The sequence below is a fragment of the Mauremys mutica genome, chromosome 20 (assembly GCF_020497125.1).
Source record: "Mauremys mutica isolate MM-2020 ecotype Southern chromosome 20, ASM2049712v1, whole genome shotgun sequence".
NCBI lineage: Eukaryota > Metazoa > Chordata > Testudines > Geoemydidae > Mauremys > Mauremys mutica.
The window spans coordinates 23,696,250-23,713,590 of record NC_059091.1 but is presented as its reverse complement, the minus strand read 5'-3'; the positions used below and the strand labels follow the sequence as shown (position 1 = coordinate 23,713,590).

At 47.8% G+C, this 17,341-nt stretch overlaps 1 protein-coding gene across 2 annotated transcripts in view; it reads right to left on the bottom strand.

Annotated features, from left to right (window-relative positions):
• Nucleotides 1-17,341, bottom strand: part of CC2D1A (coiled-coil and C2 domain containing 1A) — a 36,692-nt gene that overhangs the window by 12,872 nt on the left and 6,479 nt on the right. For both annotated transcript variants that reach the window (XM_044994436.1, XR_006574494.1), the window contains exons 6-22: nt 16,593-16,730; nt 15,152-15,503; nt 14,874-14,998; nt 14,078-14,150; nt 13,203-13,298; nt 10,680-10,810; nt 9,545-9,617; nt 8,943-9,082; nt 8,298-8,436; nt 7,738-7,910; nt 6,656-6,778; nt 5,917-5,975; nt 4,528-4,644; nt 3,685-3,758; nt 1,345-1,403; nt 1,207-1,258; nt 43-142 (exon numbers count right to left, since the gene is read on the bottom strand). In XM_044994436.1, the coding sequence (XP_044850371.1) occupies nt 43-142; nt 1,207-1,258; nt 1,345-1,403; nt 3,685-3,758; nt 4,528-4,644; nt 5,917-5,975; nt 6,656-6,778; nt 7,738-7,910; nt 8,298-8,436; nt 8,943-9,082; nt 9,545-9,617; nt 10,680-10,810; nt 13,203-13,298; nt 14,078-14,150; nt 14,874-14,998; nt 15,152-15,503; nt 16,593-16,730 (2,024 nt within the window). The remainder of the gene's footprint in view (nt 1-42; nt 143-1,206; nt 1,259-1,344; nt 1,404-3,684; nt 3,759-4,527; nt 4,645-5,916; nt 5,976-6,655; nt 6,779-7,737; nt 7,911-8,297; nt 8,437-8,942; nt 9,083-9,544; nt 9,618-10,679; nt 10,811-13,202; nt 13,299-14,077; nt 14,151-14,873; nt 14,999-15,151; nt 15,504-16,592; nt 16,731-17,341) is intronic.

The following is a 17,341-nucleotide window of genomic DNA, read 5'->3' as shown; positions in this document are numbered from 1 at the left end:
TAAACCTGCCCTCCAGTGCCCCCAGCCTCGCATCTCACTCACCCTTTGTGGACAACCTCAAACTTGAGGCCTTTGGTCTGAAAGACTCTCTTGAGCCCTCGGTGGCCCCGATTAATATACAGCTTGAACTGCTCTTTGAATTCTGGCAAGGGAACAGCAGCAAATCATGGTATTAGCATGAGGATTACACACCAAGGAAGGAGCCATCAACTGCATCCCTGGGCAAGACATGAGGCCAGGAATAGGATTAGCAGGAAACGCTTTGCACAGCTGCAATGATTTTCGCCTTGGGATCTCAGTGCACTTTGCAGTTCATTATGCCTCAATACAACCCCCACCACCTGCTCCATTTTATAGCTGGAGAAAAGGAAACGGTGTGGTGAAGTGATCTGCCCCCAGGTATCACAGAATCAGCAGCAGAGCTGGGAACAGAATCCAGGAGTCCTGGTTCCCCGTCCCCTGCTTTAGCCACTACAGCCATCACCTCTCAGAATCTTGGGAAGAAAGACCTCGAGGCACCAGCTGGCGTGTCACTGGAGATTACAGCCTCTCGGTCTTTCAACCTCAAGCAGAACGTATTTCACAGAACGAGTTTCCAGGTCAGGCAAGAGGAAATTGTGATGCTGACAGGAGAGGAACTAAAAACAGACCCAGCAATGCACCGAGGGGGCATAGACTGTGTGGTCCTTGCCCATAGTGAAATCTTGCTGCCATAGTGAAATCTTGTCCCTTTACCAACCACCCACCCCACCCTAATACACCAGTCCTGGGCTCCCCACGCACACAGCCCTGCTGGTGCCTCTCAGTCCCAACCTGCTGGCTCTCCACTTTTCCAGCCCGTGAGCTCCTCTCACACAGTTTAGCGACTGTCCCTCAATCCTGACCTGCTCCCCTCTGCTCTCCTAGTCTCAAGTCCCCAGATAGAAGACTGACGTGTACCTGCAAAGCTGTTTATCCAGGATCCCTGCAGTATCTAAGTGCTTCATTGCGGAATCAGTCTTGACCTGTCCCATCCATTTCTATTCCTGCTCTGCAACTCTCTTGAGCAGAGACTGCCCGATTACATATGGGGTGTTTTGTCACCTGGGCTCATTCCACATGCAGATCACCTTAAGGCCAGCACTCTAGTCTTCAGAAATGAAAGGCTAATGCAAGGGAACCCTCCTCCCAACACAAACGCATCCATAACTCCAGATGGGAACCTACCGGGCGAATCTGTGTTTTTGATCACGTTGGTCTTATCTTTTTGAGCTTCCTCCTACAACACAAGACATAAGGGAGGGTGAGAACTGAGCCTTCCCAACTGAAGCCTGGGAATGTCGCCGAGCAGCATTCATAACTCACCGCGTTGGGGTAGGGAAACTCGAAGCGTACGAAGGCATCCAGGTCATTGGGAGTCACACCTTAAAATACAAAAAACCCACCCAGTTTATAGCTTAAAGGAGAAACCCTAATATGCAACACATGAGATAAAAAGCCAAGGACTCTGCTAGGGTCGCTGGAAGTGAGCAATCCGCCCTGAAGCTATCTACCTGGGGGAAGAGAGCATTTTAACCAAAGGGCAGATTAATTTGTACTGGAGACGTCTGGGATAGTTGAAATGGTTGTTTAAGACAGAAGGTTCCGGCCTACGCTGAAGACAAATCCTTTTTCTAGGACTGGCTGAAAACTGTCAAAACTCTTCTGTGATGGAAAAGCAAGTTTTCGATTCAACGATATTTTTCACAAGAAGTATCCAATTTCCACAGAAAGTTTTGGCTTTTCTGCAAAAAAACCCCAAACCAAAGAATTTCTATTTTGATAATCTGCCACGTTGCCACATGGGAGCTGTAGTTCCACTGTCTCATGTCCCCATTGTCCTCTACTAGCCGAGCTCCCTGGCTGGACTACATCTTCCATGATGCACTATAGTCAGGGACTCCCAGGATGTACTGACTCCCCTCTTCAGCCGGGGAGCGGGTGCATCATGGCAGATGCACATGAACCAGGGAGCCCAGTCTGTAGGAGAATGGGAGCACAAGGTACCCAAACTACAACTCCCATAAGGCAGCATTTCCTAATAGAAAGTTTGTAGTTTTCAAATTTTCCCATAAAAAAATAAATTTCCTGTTGGGGGAAAAAAAACCCATTTCCCAACCAGCTCGAACACTTTCACTCTAAGAGGGCCTATAATCCATCCTAGATCTGTGCATTCTCACGTTCTGCTCAGTTCTCCCCAAACATTCACAGTTACCACCATCCACCTCCTGCCCAGCTCTTGCTATTTGATCGTATTTTGGTGTTATTTTTGTCTGATACCCTCCTAGCGTCCCATGTCCCACTTTGTTCCTCCTCTGCTAACGACTGGATACATTTCACTACACGTTAATCCTGCTGAAGAGCGTTGGCTTAGGGTAAGGACTGGGCCTCAGGAGAAATGGCTTCAGTGTGTGGCTCTGCCACAGACTCCCCGTGCAACCTTGTGCAAGTCACAACCTCTGGGTGCCTCAGTTCCCCCTCTGTAAAACGGGGATAGAAATACCGATCTACCTCCAAGGGTGTTGTGATCATAAACAACATCTGTGAGACACTCAGGTATTAGGGTGATGGAGTAGTACCTACCTGAGCACCTAGTACGAGGTAAGTACCTAGACGAATAGAGAGAGTTGCTGCAGGGGAGGGTTATTTTCAACTGAAGCTAAAAATATGGGGACTATGGAGACAGTAAATCTTCTACAGCACTTAAGTTCCTCATAAATTGTAACTTTGCATTTCCATAGCAATTTTCATTCCAGGATCTCAAAGTCTACGACAAACATTAATAAATTAAAGAGACAAAGTGGGTGAGATAATATCTTTTATTGAACTAACTTCTGCTGGTGAAAGAAACAAGCTTTTGAGCTACACAGACAAGAGTGCTCTGTAAGCACGAAAGCTTGTCTCTCTCACCAATGGAAATTAGTCCAACAAATGGTAACACCTTACCTGCCTTTTCTGTCGAATATCCTGGAACCCACACGGCCACAACAATTAATAAGTTAAGTCTCTCAGTCCCCTTCCCCAAGAGCTAGGTGGTATTATCCCTATTTTACACATGGGGAAATTGAGGCACAGAGGCTAAATGACTTGCCCAAGGTCACACGATCAGTGGCAGAGATTGGAACGGAACTCATTTTTCCTGACTTTTATTCCCATATTCTAATCATCCGAGCCCCACCCCCAGTGGGGTTCTTCTCCTTATTGGGACAGCTCTGCATAACACAATTTTTGATGCACCTACCAGTCCACAAGGGGATCCCATACGAGAAGAGCAGGGAAAAGCACCAGTGATAATTGCTGGTGCTCTGACCAACAGTCTCTGGGGCATTTTAACAAAAGGTAATTAAAAAGCAGCTGAAAATGGGCACTTTGCGTGGGAGTCCAAGAGCTGGAGCAGACACTGTAGCAACATCCCGCCCCACCCACAATGTCGTCAGACAAAGCGCCATGCTCCCACTGCACCTAGGCCACCCCCACTCGGCAGCAGTCCCAGTGCCTGGGGCTCTTCACCTGCTCCAATCGGTCAGCGCATTAGCAGAACAGATTATTCCCACTGCCGAGCGAAACCACCACTCAGCACCTCTGCTTAGGGTTATTTCGCATAGCGGTGATGAGACACATCCCCGTCACCCCTCCTTTGCTAATAAGAGCCAACTGCTGTTTTACCTGGAGGAGCTGGGAGGTTGATCCCTTTCACTATAGTAAGAACCATATCGTTGCTGTTCAGCTCAGGAAAGATCCTTCAAGAATAAGGCAGAAAGAAGGTTAAACATCAAATAATTCCTACCTCCTCCCGCCAGCCAAGTAGTGACTTGGGGACGGGGGGACGGGCAGGGGGGCGGGGGACGGGTGGGGGGAGGTGGGGGGGCTGGCATGCTTTGCAGTGCCCCCTGCAGGTGCTGTAGGTCGACACTTCCTGCTCTTGCATACAGCGGACCAACACAGGTATGCCTCAACTACACCAGTAAAAATATATCTGCCAGGACAACCTTCCCGTAGAAATGATCAAACACTGCACTTCTACCATCTTCCATCCAAGAATTGCAATGTCTTATCCCCATTTTGGTGATGGGGAAACAGGCACAGAGTGGGCCGGATCGATGGATAAAACAAATATTGTGTTTAATTGACTATGGAGTATGGCACCAAGACGGCACACGGGGCTAGCCAGGGGTGAAACATACAACAGCCCTATCCACTCCACCTGCTGGGGGCCCCCATCTCCACCTCACGCACACACCGGATCATGAAAGAACTCAAACCAATTATTCAGTTCCTGAGACTAGAGTGGGAGGGAGGACTCCACACCGCCTGGGAGGCAGAGATCAATAGGTACACTCCCGTGTATAGAACAGCTCCCCCGAAAGCGAGGCCACGGGAAGCTGCCCCGGTGGAGGGCCAGACATATCAGCACCGGCGAGGTCGTGGTTACCTTCTCCCACCCTGCAATGAGGGATAGCATGGCTGGAATGAAAGGAGCAGGAAGCAACTGGCAGCAAATTAACCTACTTGACCACACTGAAGGTCCTCTGCTCATAGTGGTACTTGGGCAATGGGAAGCCTTTGGCATGGGCTTGCTTTAAGATTTCCATGTTCTTCTTGCAATCCTCTGCCATCTTCTCAAACCTGCAGAGGGAAGGGCTAAAATGAGCCAGGAGTTTACTCTTTTGTAGCTTACCTGTTATTCTGCACTCTGCTCTTAGACTTGTGCAAGAACCTTCACACCTGCAGCTCCTGCTGTCTGGAAGAGCATTCCTGCACTGTCCACTCTCCATCTCACTACAGATTGCAGGAGATGGCCTATCACATTCCCCCTCGTCTGTGGCTTTGGGTATGTCTCCACTACAATCAGGAGGCTTGACTGCAGCTCCTGTATGCCTAGCTAGAACAGCAGCAGTTTAGCCACAGTAGCACAGGTGGTTACATGGGCTCGTTGTCGGAGTACATACCCAGGGTCAAAGGTACCTTGGGTATGCCTGGAGAGCTGCAATCACACCTCAGGATTGCAGTGTGGACATACCCACAATTTCTCTCTCCTTCTAGTTATTAAACTCTGAACTGTAGCCTCAAAACTTCCCATGAGTGACACTAAAAAATACCCCAATTGTTTTATTTTGTAACATATATTGTGCACATTGCATAAATATCTGGTATTGTTGGCCTCTGTCCTTGCTGAAGGCATCTCTGTGTGCCTGACCCACTGAACCAGTTCCTATCTCACAAATTCACACCATGAGCCTACGTCCAACAGATGTGGAGCAAACTGGACCCATTTGGGCCAAGACAATCTTAATTTGCAGTCTTAGCTTTGACTCAGGGTGGGAAGTGGAAGGTAGATTATTGAATTTAGCGAAAGCACCTTCTAGGCTGGAGAGAGAAACTGGAGACATGGGGTCACCAGTTTAATATGATCACTACAAACACTTTCTATATTTAATATAGCATCCTTCATCCAAATGCTCCAGAAGTTGCAATGCTTTTAAGTATTTCGCCCACCACTGAAATGTAGCCACCTCTGGAGTAGAGAACAGCAGCTGGTGTGTGCTGTTAAACAACACTGCACAGTGAGGTGTCCTGTGTGCCAGGAATTTTAGGCAGGCAGTATGGAATTACCTATGCTGGAATTTAGCCAGGACACTGGGGATGGGAAAAATGCCATAGGATCGTTAACCCATGAGCAGTCAGGACCTCTGCTTAGCATCTCATCCGAAAGGCAGAACATCCAGCAGAGCCCCCATCACAGCCACATTTCGGAAAGGAAATGAACGACTTCCCTGATAGAAGCAACCAGGAAGGACACCCTAGGCAATTCTGCAGCAGCGTCATGGTGTGTACAACCAACACAAGGAAAGGAGCCTGATGGAAAGGGGGAAAGAAAGCACTCCCGCTGACACTTACTTGGTTGTTTCGGCGATATTCCCTAGGTGAGTGAACTGCTTGGAGTAATTCAAACACATCTGGGACAAAAACACACGAGAGAGAAAGTTACTACAATCTGCCCTCCTCTGGCGCCTTCCAGCCAAGGATCTGCAGCACTTCACAAACACGCAGACACAGCCTCCCGTGGAAGAAGTATTCTCATTCACAATTACAGATGGAGCCACTGAGACGGAAAAGGGAAGCTCGCTCAGTGGGGAAACAGAACCCCTGAGTCCTGTCTCCCAAGTTATCCTTTCTCCTTTACAATCCACCCAGTACACTGCCATCGGGACGGCATTCCTGCCACCACACACTACAGCAATACACGGCGGCTTAACAAAACTGGAGTCTCCCTCAGCCCCCTGCCTAATGCCTTGGATCAGCAGTTCTTAATCTAGGAACCAACAGACCCCTGTGTTTTCTTGCTATGCCCCCCAAAATCCCACAATCCTTTGCAGAGAAGGAGGACTCCAGAAGAGGCAGAGCAAGTTTGACTTAACAATAGGCAGCAGCAGGTGTGACCCTAACACTCCTGGGATCACAGCTGGCAGAATCTCCTCCTGGAGGAAGAAGGGCAAGAAACTTCACTTAAGCCTAGGCAGGAAAGCTCCAGTCCCTGAGGAATCCGCTGCCGTCACTGCTCTTCTGAAGAGCTTCCCAGGAGATTCTAAGCCTCTGAAAGCCCAAGCGAACGCTCTCTTCCTACTGCATCTCCCACCTCGTGCTGCTGCCTCATCAGCTTCATGAACTCCATGTACTGGCTGGCAGCCTCTGGGGAGATGCTGACCCCGCGACGCTGCACAAGCATGAAATCCTCCTTGTTCACTGGGGCTTGAGGCACCTGAAACAGACGTGAGGCATGACAGTGACCTGCGGTTTCAAGAGACGAGATTTTCACCTACACACACCCATCTGCAAAAGCCAGTCCTGGAGTAAGGAATTGCCCATGCTGGACCACATCTTCCAGCCGAGGTGCTCAAAACCCTTCTTCATTATCTCATCAAGCCTCACAGCCCCCGGAAGGCAGAGATTATCCCCACTTTGCAAACTGGACGAGTCACTTCCTCTTTGCATCTCCATTTCCAGAGTCCCACAATGGGTCAGTATCAGAACCCGAACCCAGGAGTACTGACTTCCACTCTCCTGCTCTAAGCACTAGCCCCAACTCCCCTCTCAGAGCTTGGAATAGAATCCAGGAGACTTGAATGCTCACCCCCTACTCTAACCATTAGACATTTCTTCTGAGACAGGCAGAGATGTCAGCACTCCGAAAGCAAGTGCAGGGGGTGGGGTATTCCAGTGTTCAGTATGTAACACAGCTCCAGTTATATTTAAGTTCAGGAGCTTGTGCATTCAATACTCCTGAATTCAGCCAAAAGACATAGCTATGAATATTCATGTAGTGGCTAGTTTTAGAGACAGATTATCATTACAGTATAAGTAGCAATATAACCATTTATCTTTTTGTTATGCAGGATCCCCAGAGATCTTGACAAATTTTAACAGTGACAGACGCTGTCTGTGAGGATCATAATGCCCAGCACTAAAATGCAGCCACTTCTGGGGTGGGAAGTGTCAGCTGTTTAACTAGCACACAGCAATGGTGCACAACATGGTAGGAGAGGGAGTGAAAGATGCCATAATAAACGTATTTGGAATTGAAAGAGGCAGAATAGAATTACCCAGGCCTTCTGGGCTTTTGAAAAGGTCAGGAATCTTTAACGACTGAGTGGTCAGAGACCAGTATTTCTCACGCTGTGGATTGGTCTCAAATTAAATGCACTGCTGGGATCTCCTTACTTTGGTTATGTCGACAGGAAGCCCACCCTGGGATGCCTCGATCATGGGGTCAAGTCCCTTGGCCTGACGCAGGAACAGCTTCGCTCCCTCAATGTCATTCTTCTGTTTGGCTCGAAGCGCCGCCTGCATCAGTTGTTTTTTCCTGCCCTCCAGGAAAGCCAGCTGCTGTTGGGCTGCCGGGAGGAAGAGAAAGAAGATAGTCACATCGGGGGTGGCTGTCAGGACCTCATGCTACGGGTAGTCCGAGCTGGAAAGGGAAGCTGGGAATGTTGGTGTATTCAAAATACCAGGCCCATCAGACCCTACAGTCCTCTCTGGTTCCTAGCCTGTGCTGCCTAGTGTTACCATGCATGCTCTCCCTAAATCCTGGCCTGGCCTCCCGACTACAGCACAGGTCCCAAGTCAGACAAGGGAACCATTCCAGCCAGAGAACCGTAGCAGGCACCAGCACCACAGATCAGCATATAGGATAGCGTGGCCCTGAACGCAGTCTGGCCACTGCCTACAGCATTGGCCTTGATAAAGACGGAAGGTTTCTGAGAGCTGGAAAGCACAAGTACCTTTTGTGGTGGCTTTTGCGGTGGATTTGCCAGTCCCAGCTGGATTTGCTGCTGCAGGGGTACCTCCCGAAGACGCACGTGGAACCAGCTTGGGCTGGGACAAGGCGGCTGGCTTTGACAGCGCAGGGCGGGAGCCCGGCTGTAATTAACAATCAGAAAAATACATGAAGCTATTTTTTCTTACAACAGAACGTGACTCTGGGACTCAGGTAAGGTGGGAATTGAAACAAATGGAGAGGAAAAAAGCCAATGTTAGCCAGCACTATAAAATTCAACCCAAACACAGACCCAAAGGACTTCGAGGGACCATCGTGATCATCTGGTCTGACCTCCCACACATTGCAGACCACAGAACCTCACCCACCCAATCCTGTAATAGACCCCTAACCTGTAGCTGAGTTGCTGAAGTCCTCAAATCATGGTTTAAAGACTTCAAGTTACAGAGAATCCACCTTTTATGCTAGTTTAAACCTGCAAGTGACCTGTATCCAGTTTCCATAGAGAAAAAAGTTCCATAGCACAAATGAATGGGGTTCTGTATAAACTGGTCCCACCCCTGATAATCAGTTAATACAACTCAGCATTGGTTTTAACTAAGCCATCTTGTGCCCAACGGATCAGGCTCCCAGGTTAGCAGAACCTGACCTTTTTCATCCCCTCCACATTGTCATCTTCCTCATCATTCTCTCGGTCTTCCTGATTGGCTAGTTTCATAGCGGTTTCCAGGACTCCCATGATGCTTTGGTCTCCTGATGAAGCCTCCATGCCATGGATGGGTGGGAAGCCTGCCAAAGAGATGGCAAGTCTAAAGAGGAGATCGAAACTGATGAAACTACTATAGAGAGCTGCTGCGTACCTGAGCGCCCCAGAGAGGTAGGAAGATTCCACATCTAGCTACTTGTGTAATAATGCCATTCAAACCCGCTGAGTGAACAGTGCCAGATAACAGAACTGCAGGGAACAAGGGGGCGATCTCTGAAGAAATGCCAAGGACCACAGAAAGGAGACTGAAATTCCCTCTTGCTCCTAGGGGAAAGGTCCTTCCAGGGCAGGGCTCAGAGACATTGGTGGGGATGGAGTGTAGAAATGTGCCCTGTTACTGCCAATGCTGTATGTGTTGTAAACAGAGAGGTCTCCAAAGCTGCTATTCCAGAGTGAAATTCACACATATGGAAGTTTTAAAAAGCCATGAGTGAAGAGCGTCCTCTACTGTTCTACACTGGTAGCAAAATAAAATCAGAAAATACCTGGTGGAACAGGCAGCTCAGCAAAATCCACAGTTTTCCCCGCTTTGTGAGCTCGGATGGCCTCTTGGTATTGCTGAAAGAGAAATCAGGACTGAGTACCTCTGCCATGGTGCCTCACAGGCATGCCGTATCCCTTATTATTTACACTAGGGTAGCACCTATGAGCCCCAGTTGTGCTAGGTACTGTACGAACAGAACAAAAAGGTGGTCCCTGCTCCAGAGAGTTTACAATCTAAGTATCAGCCAAGAGGCAGCAGGTGGATACAGAAAGATGGGGGGAGCACAAGGAAACACTGAGACAATCCGCATGCAAGCTGCCAATAGGGCGGGTGTCCCATCAACTAATCAGAGTCAGACAACCAGCTTGCGCCTCAGAATCTTTTTACTGAGGAGTTCAAATCTTATCCCCGTGGCACCAGTTAGGGATTTCTCCTCCCATTACTGCACTGAGTGTGGTATGAGAGAAGAAATCTGGCTAACTCTAACATCCATTGGAATTATGCCATCAGTGGCAGATTAGATTCCAAATCATGGTTGGGTTTTGCTTAGGTCTAAAAGATCAGGGTTTTTTAAGCCCTCCATTTCTCTGTCAAGATATTGGCAATTTGCACCAGGCTTTAATGCTCAGCCTTCAAGAAGATATTGAGCAAAACTGATAGACTTTACGAATAAAGATGATAGGCACAAGGATCTTTCATGCATCACTGAAATGCAGCAGTCTCTGGGGTGGAACGGAGCAGCTGTTTAACAGCGCACAGAAACATTTATGCTACTTGAAGTGATGTATCATGGATCCAAATGAAACTGCAGGGGGATTTAGGAAAGCAGTATGCAGTTACCCAAAATGTACCCCCCAACTTTTGGGGAAAGCACTAAAGACTAATGACTACGAGTGGGGAAGAATCTCACTCAAAAAGATGGCACCTCCAGAGGCACTGTGCCCCCGGCAAGTGGGGTCAGCACCGACTCAAAGAGAAGGCAACCCCTGATTGAATCCCCAGCCAGCAGATAACATTGCCCCAGAAGGAATACTGCCCTGCTGTGGAGCTCTAATACAGCACGGTATCTGGTGGGGGTGAGGGGAGCCAGGATCCACTCAGAGCTGTAGGCCACAGGACTTCCACGCTTTTCTCACCTTCACAATGCGCTCATGCATTCTTGCCTTCCGGTCATCTCCTTTGCTCTTGGCCTGAGCGGAGGCTGTTTTGTACCGCTCCATCCTCTGCTGCAGGGCTTCCAACATGTCTCGCGGGGGTGGAGGGAGCTCTATTGCAGGGGTGGCGAGAAAGAGATGACAGGTTTATTGGGTTTACTTTTCTAACTTCTCCCTCCTTAACGAAAACCTGTAACTCTGCCCCTGCCCTCGCTGAGGTGGTGACAGGAGGCAACTCAGCCTTTCATTTCCAACCCATTTCTAACTGCTGCCTAGAATATCTCGCTCTCATCCTGAGTTTTCATCAGTAGATCTCAAAGTGATTTACATATGAAGTCATAGAATTATCCCCCCTTTTTACAGATGGGGAAACTGAGGCACAAAGCAGGCCATGACTTGCCACCCAACAGGAGAGCCAGAAATAGAACCCAGGTGTTCCGAGTCCTAGTCCAGTGCTCTATCCACTCAGCCACACTGACTCCTCCCTGAGCATTGACGATAAATAAGAGATGTTCCCTGCCAATCAGGGAGCAAACGTGTTCCCACCCCAGAACTCACACGCCCACCCATCCCCGTGTCACGACGATTCTTCCGGTTACCCGAACATGCAGCACAAGCTCTGCAAGGCTCTAGAATGTTTTCTGGTAGATGCCGTGAGCTCTGCGGGTAACAGCTGAACCGGAGTTTGCACAGTACATAAGAACATAAGAAAGGCCGTACCGGGTCAGACCAAAGGTCCATCTAGCCCAGTATCTGTCTACCGACAGTGGCCAATGCCAGGTGCCCCAGAGGGAGTGAATCTAACAGGCAATGATCAAGTGATCTCCCTCCTGCCATCCATCTCCATCCTCTGACGAACAGAGGCTAGGGACACCATTCTTACCCATCCTAGCTAATAGCCATTTATGGACTTAGCCACCATGAATTTATCCAGTCCCCTTTTAAACATTGTTATAGTCCTAGCCTTCACAACCTCCTCAGGCAAGGAGTTCCACAAGTTGACTGTGCGCTGCGTGAAGAAGAACTTCCTTTTATTTGTTTTAAACCTGCTGCCTATTAATTTCATTTGGTGACCCCTAGTTCTTGTATTATGGGAATAAGTAAATAACTTTTCCTTATCCACTTTCTCAACATCACTCATGATTTTATATACCTCTATCATGTCCCCCCTTAGTCTTCTCTTTTCCAAGCTGAAGAGTCCTAGCCTCTTTAATCTTTCCTCGTATGGGACCCTCTCCAAACCCTAATCATTTTAGTTGCCCTTTTCTGAACCTTTTCTAGTGCTAGAATATCTTTTTTGAGGTGAGGAGACCACATCTGTACACAGTATTCGAGATGTGGGCGTACCATGGATTTATATAAGGGCAATAATATATTCTCAGTCTTATTCTCTATCCCCTTTTTAATGATTCCTAACATCCTGTTTGCTTTTTTGACCGCCTCTGCACACTGCGTGGACATCTTCAGAGAACTATCCACGATGACGCCAAGATCTTTTTCCTGACTCGTTGTAGCTAAATTAGCCCCCATCATGTTGTATGTATAGTTGGGGTTATTTTTTCCAATGTGCATTACTTTACATTTATCCACATTAAATTTCATTTGCCATTTTGTTGCCCAATCACTTAGTTTTGTGAGATCTTTTTGAAGTTCTTCACAATCTGCTTTGGTCTTAACTGTCTTGAGAAGTTTAGTATCATCTGCAAACTTGGCCACCTCACTGTTTACCCCTTTCTCCAGATCATTTATGAATAAATTGAATAGGATTGGTCCGAGGACTGACCCTTGGGGAACACCACTAGTTACCCCTCTCCATTCTGAGAATTTACCATTCATTCCTACCCTTTGTTCCCTGTCCTTTAACCAGTTCTCAATCCATGAAAGGACCTTTCCTTTTATCCCATGACAGCTTAATTTACGTAAGAGCCTTCGGTGAGGGACCTTGTCAAAGGCTTTCTGGAAATCCAAGTACACTATGTCCACCGGATCCCCCTTGTCCACATGTTTGTTGACCCCTTCAAAGAACTCTAATAGATTAGTAAGACACGATTTCCCTTTACAGAAACCATGTTGACTATTGCTCAAGAGTTTATGTTTTTCTATGTGTCTGACAATTTTATTCTTTACTATTGTTTCAACTAATTTGCCCGGTACCGACGTTAGACTTACCGGTCTGTAATTGCCGGGATCACCCCTAGAGCCCTTTTTAAATATTGAGTAATTCCACTCAAGCTAGTGACACTCCCAGGCTTGCCTCCTCCTCCCCTCCAGGTCCCATTTACTTTCTGGGCAGGTTTTTCCTTTCACTACAGAGGGGGTTTGCTGTCCTTAGGAACAAACGCAAGGTTGGCAAGATACACAGCAACTACCACACAGGCAGTACAGCACGCAGCTCCCATTCGGTCTAATGGAAATTCCAGGGTTGATCGGCTGCACGGCATAATGAACAACCTCTAGTCACGCTGGGGCAGCCAAGGTCCCAAGGCACCGTTCTGGAGATCATACCTGCAGCAGGGGCTGCTGATTTTGCTAAAGGCATGGTTGTTGACACAGCAGATTGTTGTCGTAGACCTGGGGACAACAGCTCCTTGGGCAGCTGGTCTGTGAAAATAAGATTGTAAGTGACAAGCAGAAAGTAAAGGAAAAAAAAAAAATCAACCAACCCAGATTGACAGAAAGTAGACAGGTTACTCCTCTCCCACCCGGCCCAGCCAACCCCGTCCTCACAAGGAGCAGCACCCAGATGGTCACTGCAATGATGATATTCCGTCTTTCTCTGGCACCTTCCAAGCCAGGATCCCAAAGCACTTAATTAAACCTCCCCTTTCCTTCCAGCCCCACTTTACAAACACAGCAATTGAGACACAGAGTGGTGGAGTCCCCTTCTAAAGGCCACATAGTGAGTAAGTGCCAGAACTGGAAATAGAACCCATGAGTCCCGACTTCCAACCACTGGATGACACTAAGGGCTGGTCTATACCAGAAAGGCTTTGCTGATACAGCTGTACCAGTGCAGCTGTACTGCCAGAGCTCCCTAGTGCAGCTGTACTGGCATCAGGAGAGCTTTGGCTGGTACAATCCACCTCCCCAAATGACAACATAGGGACTCTTACCAGTCCAGCTGCATGTCAACGGGCGGTTTTGCAGGCATAGCCATGTAAGTCAAGGTGGTGGATTTCTTCACATCTCTGACCAATACAGCTATGCAGGCAAAATTTTATAGGCCTGTCTTAGCAAAGAAAGATCATGACTGCTGTGTTCACCCTTTTAGCACTTTCCTCCACTCAGTCAGTGTCTCCATTGCCACATCAATGGAGTCAGCGGGAACCTTCCCAGAAAGCAGACGCGGCTGTTTGGCGAAGCCGAGTACCAATTCTCACCTGGAGGTGGGGGCAGATGGCCCAGATCCACGGTTTCACCTTTCTCCAAAGCTTCTACAATGGGATCAAAGCTCTGAAAGGCACAAGCCAGGGAGAATAGTACTTGTAACCTCTTTCTTCAAAAGATCTTAAAACACTTCACTCAAAACCATTCAAACCAACCTCGTATATCCCATGTGAAGTGGGATTTATCTCCAATTTACAACTGAAAAAAACAGAGCAATTTGCCCAAGGTTTCACAGTGAGCTGAAATTAGAACACAGTAGTCTTGGCTTCCAATGTTCTGCTCTAAGTACTAGGCCACATTCTCCCCCCAGAATCAGAAACAGAACCCAGGTCTCTGGGCTCCCAGCCTCCTGCTACAGCAAGTGAACCATACTACCAGCGCAGGTTCGTGTTGGTTACAGAGGGATGCTCCAAAGGTGGAGGACAGATGGGAGCAGAGGAATGTAGTTTCTTAAGCCACACCTGAGCTGGCCTATGGAGACAATAACTGCATCTGCATTAACTGCAATTTTCAAGGTCTTTTTTTGTAGAGGGGAGACCACAGTTTGATTTTAAATTCCCCATACGAAGCAGAACAGCTGAACTGAAGGAAAAGCCTGTCCCAGAATAAGACTAGCCAAGGTGAAACAGTCACAAACATGCCACAGAACCAGTGGATGTGGTTTACCGGCAGCCTTCTAAGCACCAACTGGTCAACTTCTTAATTGCACCCACTGAAAGTGTCACTTTAGGGCCAAACCAAAGCCCCTGCCAGGCTGACAGAACAGTGCTTTGGCTGGCAGGCACCTACCTTAGCGATGCGGTAGTATTTACTGGCCATCTCGACGCTGCCTTCCTGTTTAGCGTGCAGCGCGGCTAGCTTGTACTCCCGCTGCCTGTCCTGTAGGAGCGCCTGGGTGCTGACGTTTTCAGAACCTGTAGAGAGACAGAGAAAAGAGCCATTGTGCTTTGTGTTTCAGAATCATCCGATGCAAGGTCGGGGGAACATCATGGTCATAGATCAGCAGGAATTGATAAGCTCAACCTACTGTGATGAGAGAGAATGAAAAGGGCCCCCCCCATGCTTACCTGATAGTGCCAAAGGGACAGGTTTTTCCTCTGCTGTCTCCGGGGATCTGATGGGCAAGGCCAGGGCTGGCTTTGGAAGTACAGGAGGCGACGGCTTGGGAGACACAGGAGGTGGCGGCTTGGGAGATGCTGCAGAGGGTCCCTGTGGAGGTGCTGTAGTGGGTGGCTGTGGAGGAGAATGGCTGGATAAACTGAACCTTCCGTTGGGTGCGGGGCTCTGGGATGACAGAGTCAGTGGAGAAGGGGACGGCAGCTGGGAGTTCCCGCTCTTTCCTAGTGCAACTGCGGGGGGAATTTCTTCCTCATCAATCTTTTTGCCCTTCCTCACAGAGGTCAGCATGTTTTCTAATGTCTTGGGAAAAAACAACAATGGATAATTAGCGATAAGCTTCCAAACTCTCACTCTTGGTTTTGCCAACAGCTATAGAAAACAGGCGCTTTAAAATTAGCCAGAACTTCAGCTAAGAGCCTGACAGCAGGAAAACTGGATACCAGCACCTTAGTCAGCCCAGAAACTGCAGCCTAATTAGACCTCAGAAACCCACAGCCTGTCATCAGCTAAAAAGCCATTCCTCGGCCAAACAGCAAGTTCCTAATTCCCACATTTTTCATGACTAGAAGGTAGCAGCCTCTTAGATGAATCCCATTCGTCCTTCAGGAGCCAAAAGTGTTCTACAAACCACATGCTCTTTATGGACAAATCTATCACAGAAATGCAGTTCTCAGTGGTGGGAAGCAGCAGGACGATTAGGAACAGCACACTGTCAGAGCACATCCAGTTTTGTAAGTGAAGACTCCATACCCAAATGAAGATGCAGGGACAATTTTAGGGCAGTAGAATAAAAGTACCCAAGATGGAATTTGGTCAGGATGCTGGGACGAGCACTCTAACTTGAGAAAAGCACTATGGGAATTTTAATGACCAGGAGTGATCAGGTCCTCACTTTTCCATCTAATTGGAAAGCCCACACCTGCAGTTGTACAGGATCCATTAGGACGATGCTGGGGCCTTTGGGTTCAATATTATCTCTGAGGACACAGCAATATCACTTAATATTAAGACATCAGAGCGCTGCATCCCCTGCAATATACTGTTGCTGAAGAGGTTATCAGCTATTGTATTATCTATATTTAGGCACCTCAATAAAAATGGCCTGATTTTCAGAAGGGCACAGGACCCATAGCTTCCTCTAAAGGCACTAGGAGCAAGGCTGAAAAAACAGGCCCCTTACGTGGGTGCCTAAATATGGATTTAAGTGCCATACTTTGACGTCTGAAAACGTTGGCCATGCTCAGTTGCAAATTTAAGATCAAACAATTTCTATTAAGTTTCTAAAAAAATATTTTCGGTTTTATTCTTAAAAAGCATCTTGCAAGACAAGATGGTTACCAAGCCGTTAGCCTGGGCACAGCATGTTCAGGTGCATTATTTAACGCTCACCTTGAGGCCTCGTTCATATCTACGCACTTTGGCCCCGTCTCCAGCTTGCTTTGCGTTAGCGATGGCTGTTCTGTACATTTCCAGCCTTTCCACCAGAGTAGATTCTACGCTGCTGGAATCAGCTGGAGTTTCATTCACCTGTAAGAGCCCAGGGAAGAGGAGGAAAAAGTGTTGTTAATTAATCCAAAGCACTGGCCTAATGAGGGACAGCCATAGCAACACTTCCAATGAGAGACTGATTTTGTTCAGCTCAAGACAGTCAAACTAGATTGATCAGTTTCACTTTCTGGTTCTTACATGCTAGAAAAATTCTCCTGGACAACGTGGGTCTACAGTGACCACAACTCAGGGTCTCTCTGTTCAGACACTAAGGACTGAGGGTGGGCAGCTGGTGAAGCAATTGGTGCCTTAGAAAGGTCTGAAAGCACAAGGCTATGGAGTTTGGGTTAACTAATCCAACCACACACAACAAAAATGTCCCTATTCATATTAGATTTTCCCCGTCCGTTTTTTGTTTATTTGTTTTTAAAACAGAACTGGTCTTCAACTAGTTGAGAATCTTTTAAAGACACTCATAGGAAAAACAATACTTGGGACTTGGTAAAGGAATAAGAACACTCCTCAGGGAATACCAGGGTTCAAGCAACGGCTACTAAAACCTGAAGCTGAGGAAGGATGCATTCATCTTCCATATTCAGGAAAGCCTTTAAAAAGACAATGGAACAGCCAATGTATGGCCACAGGGAAGT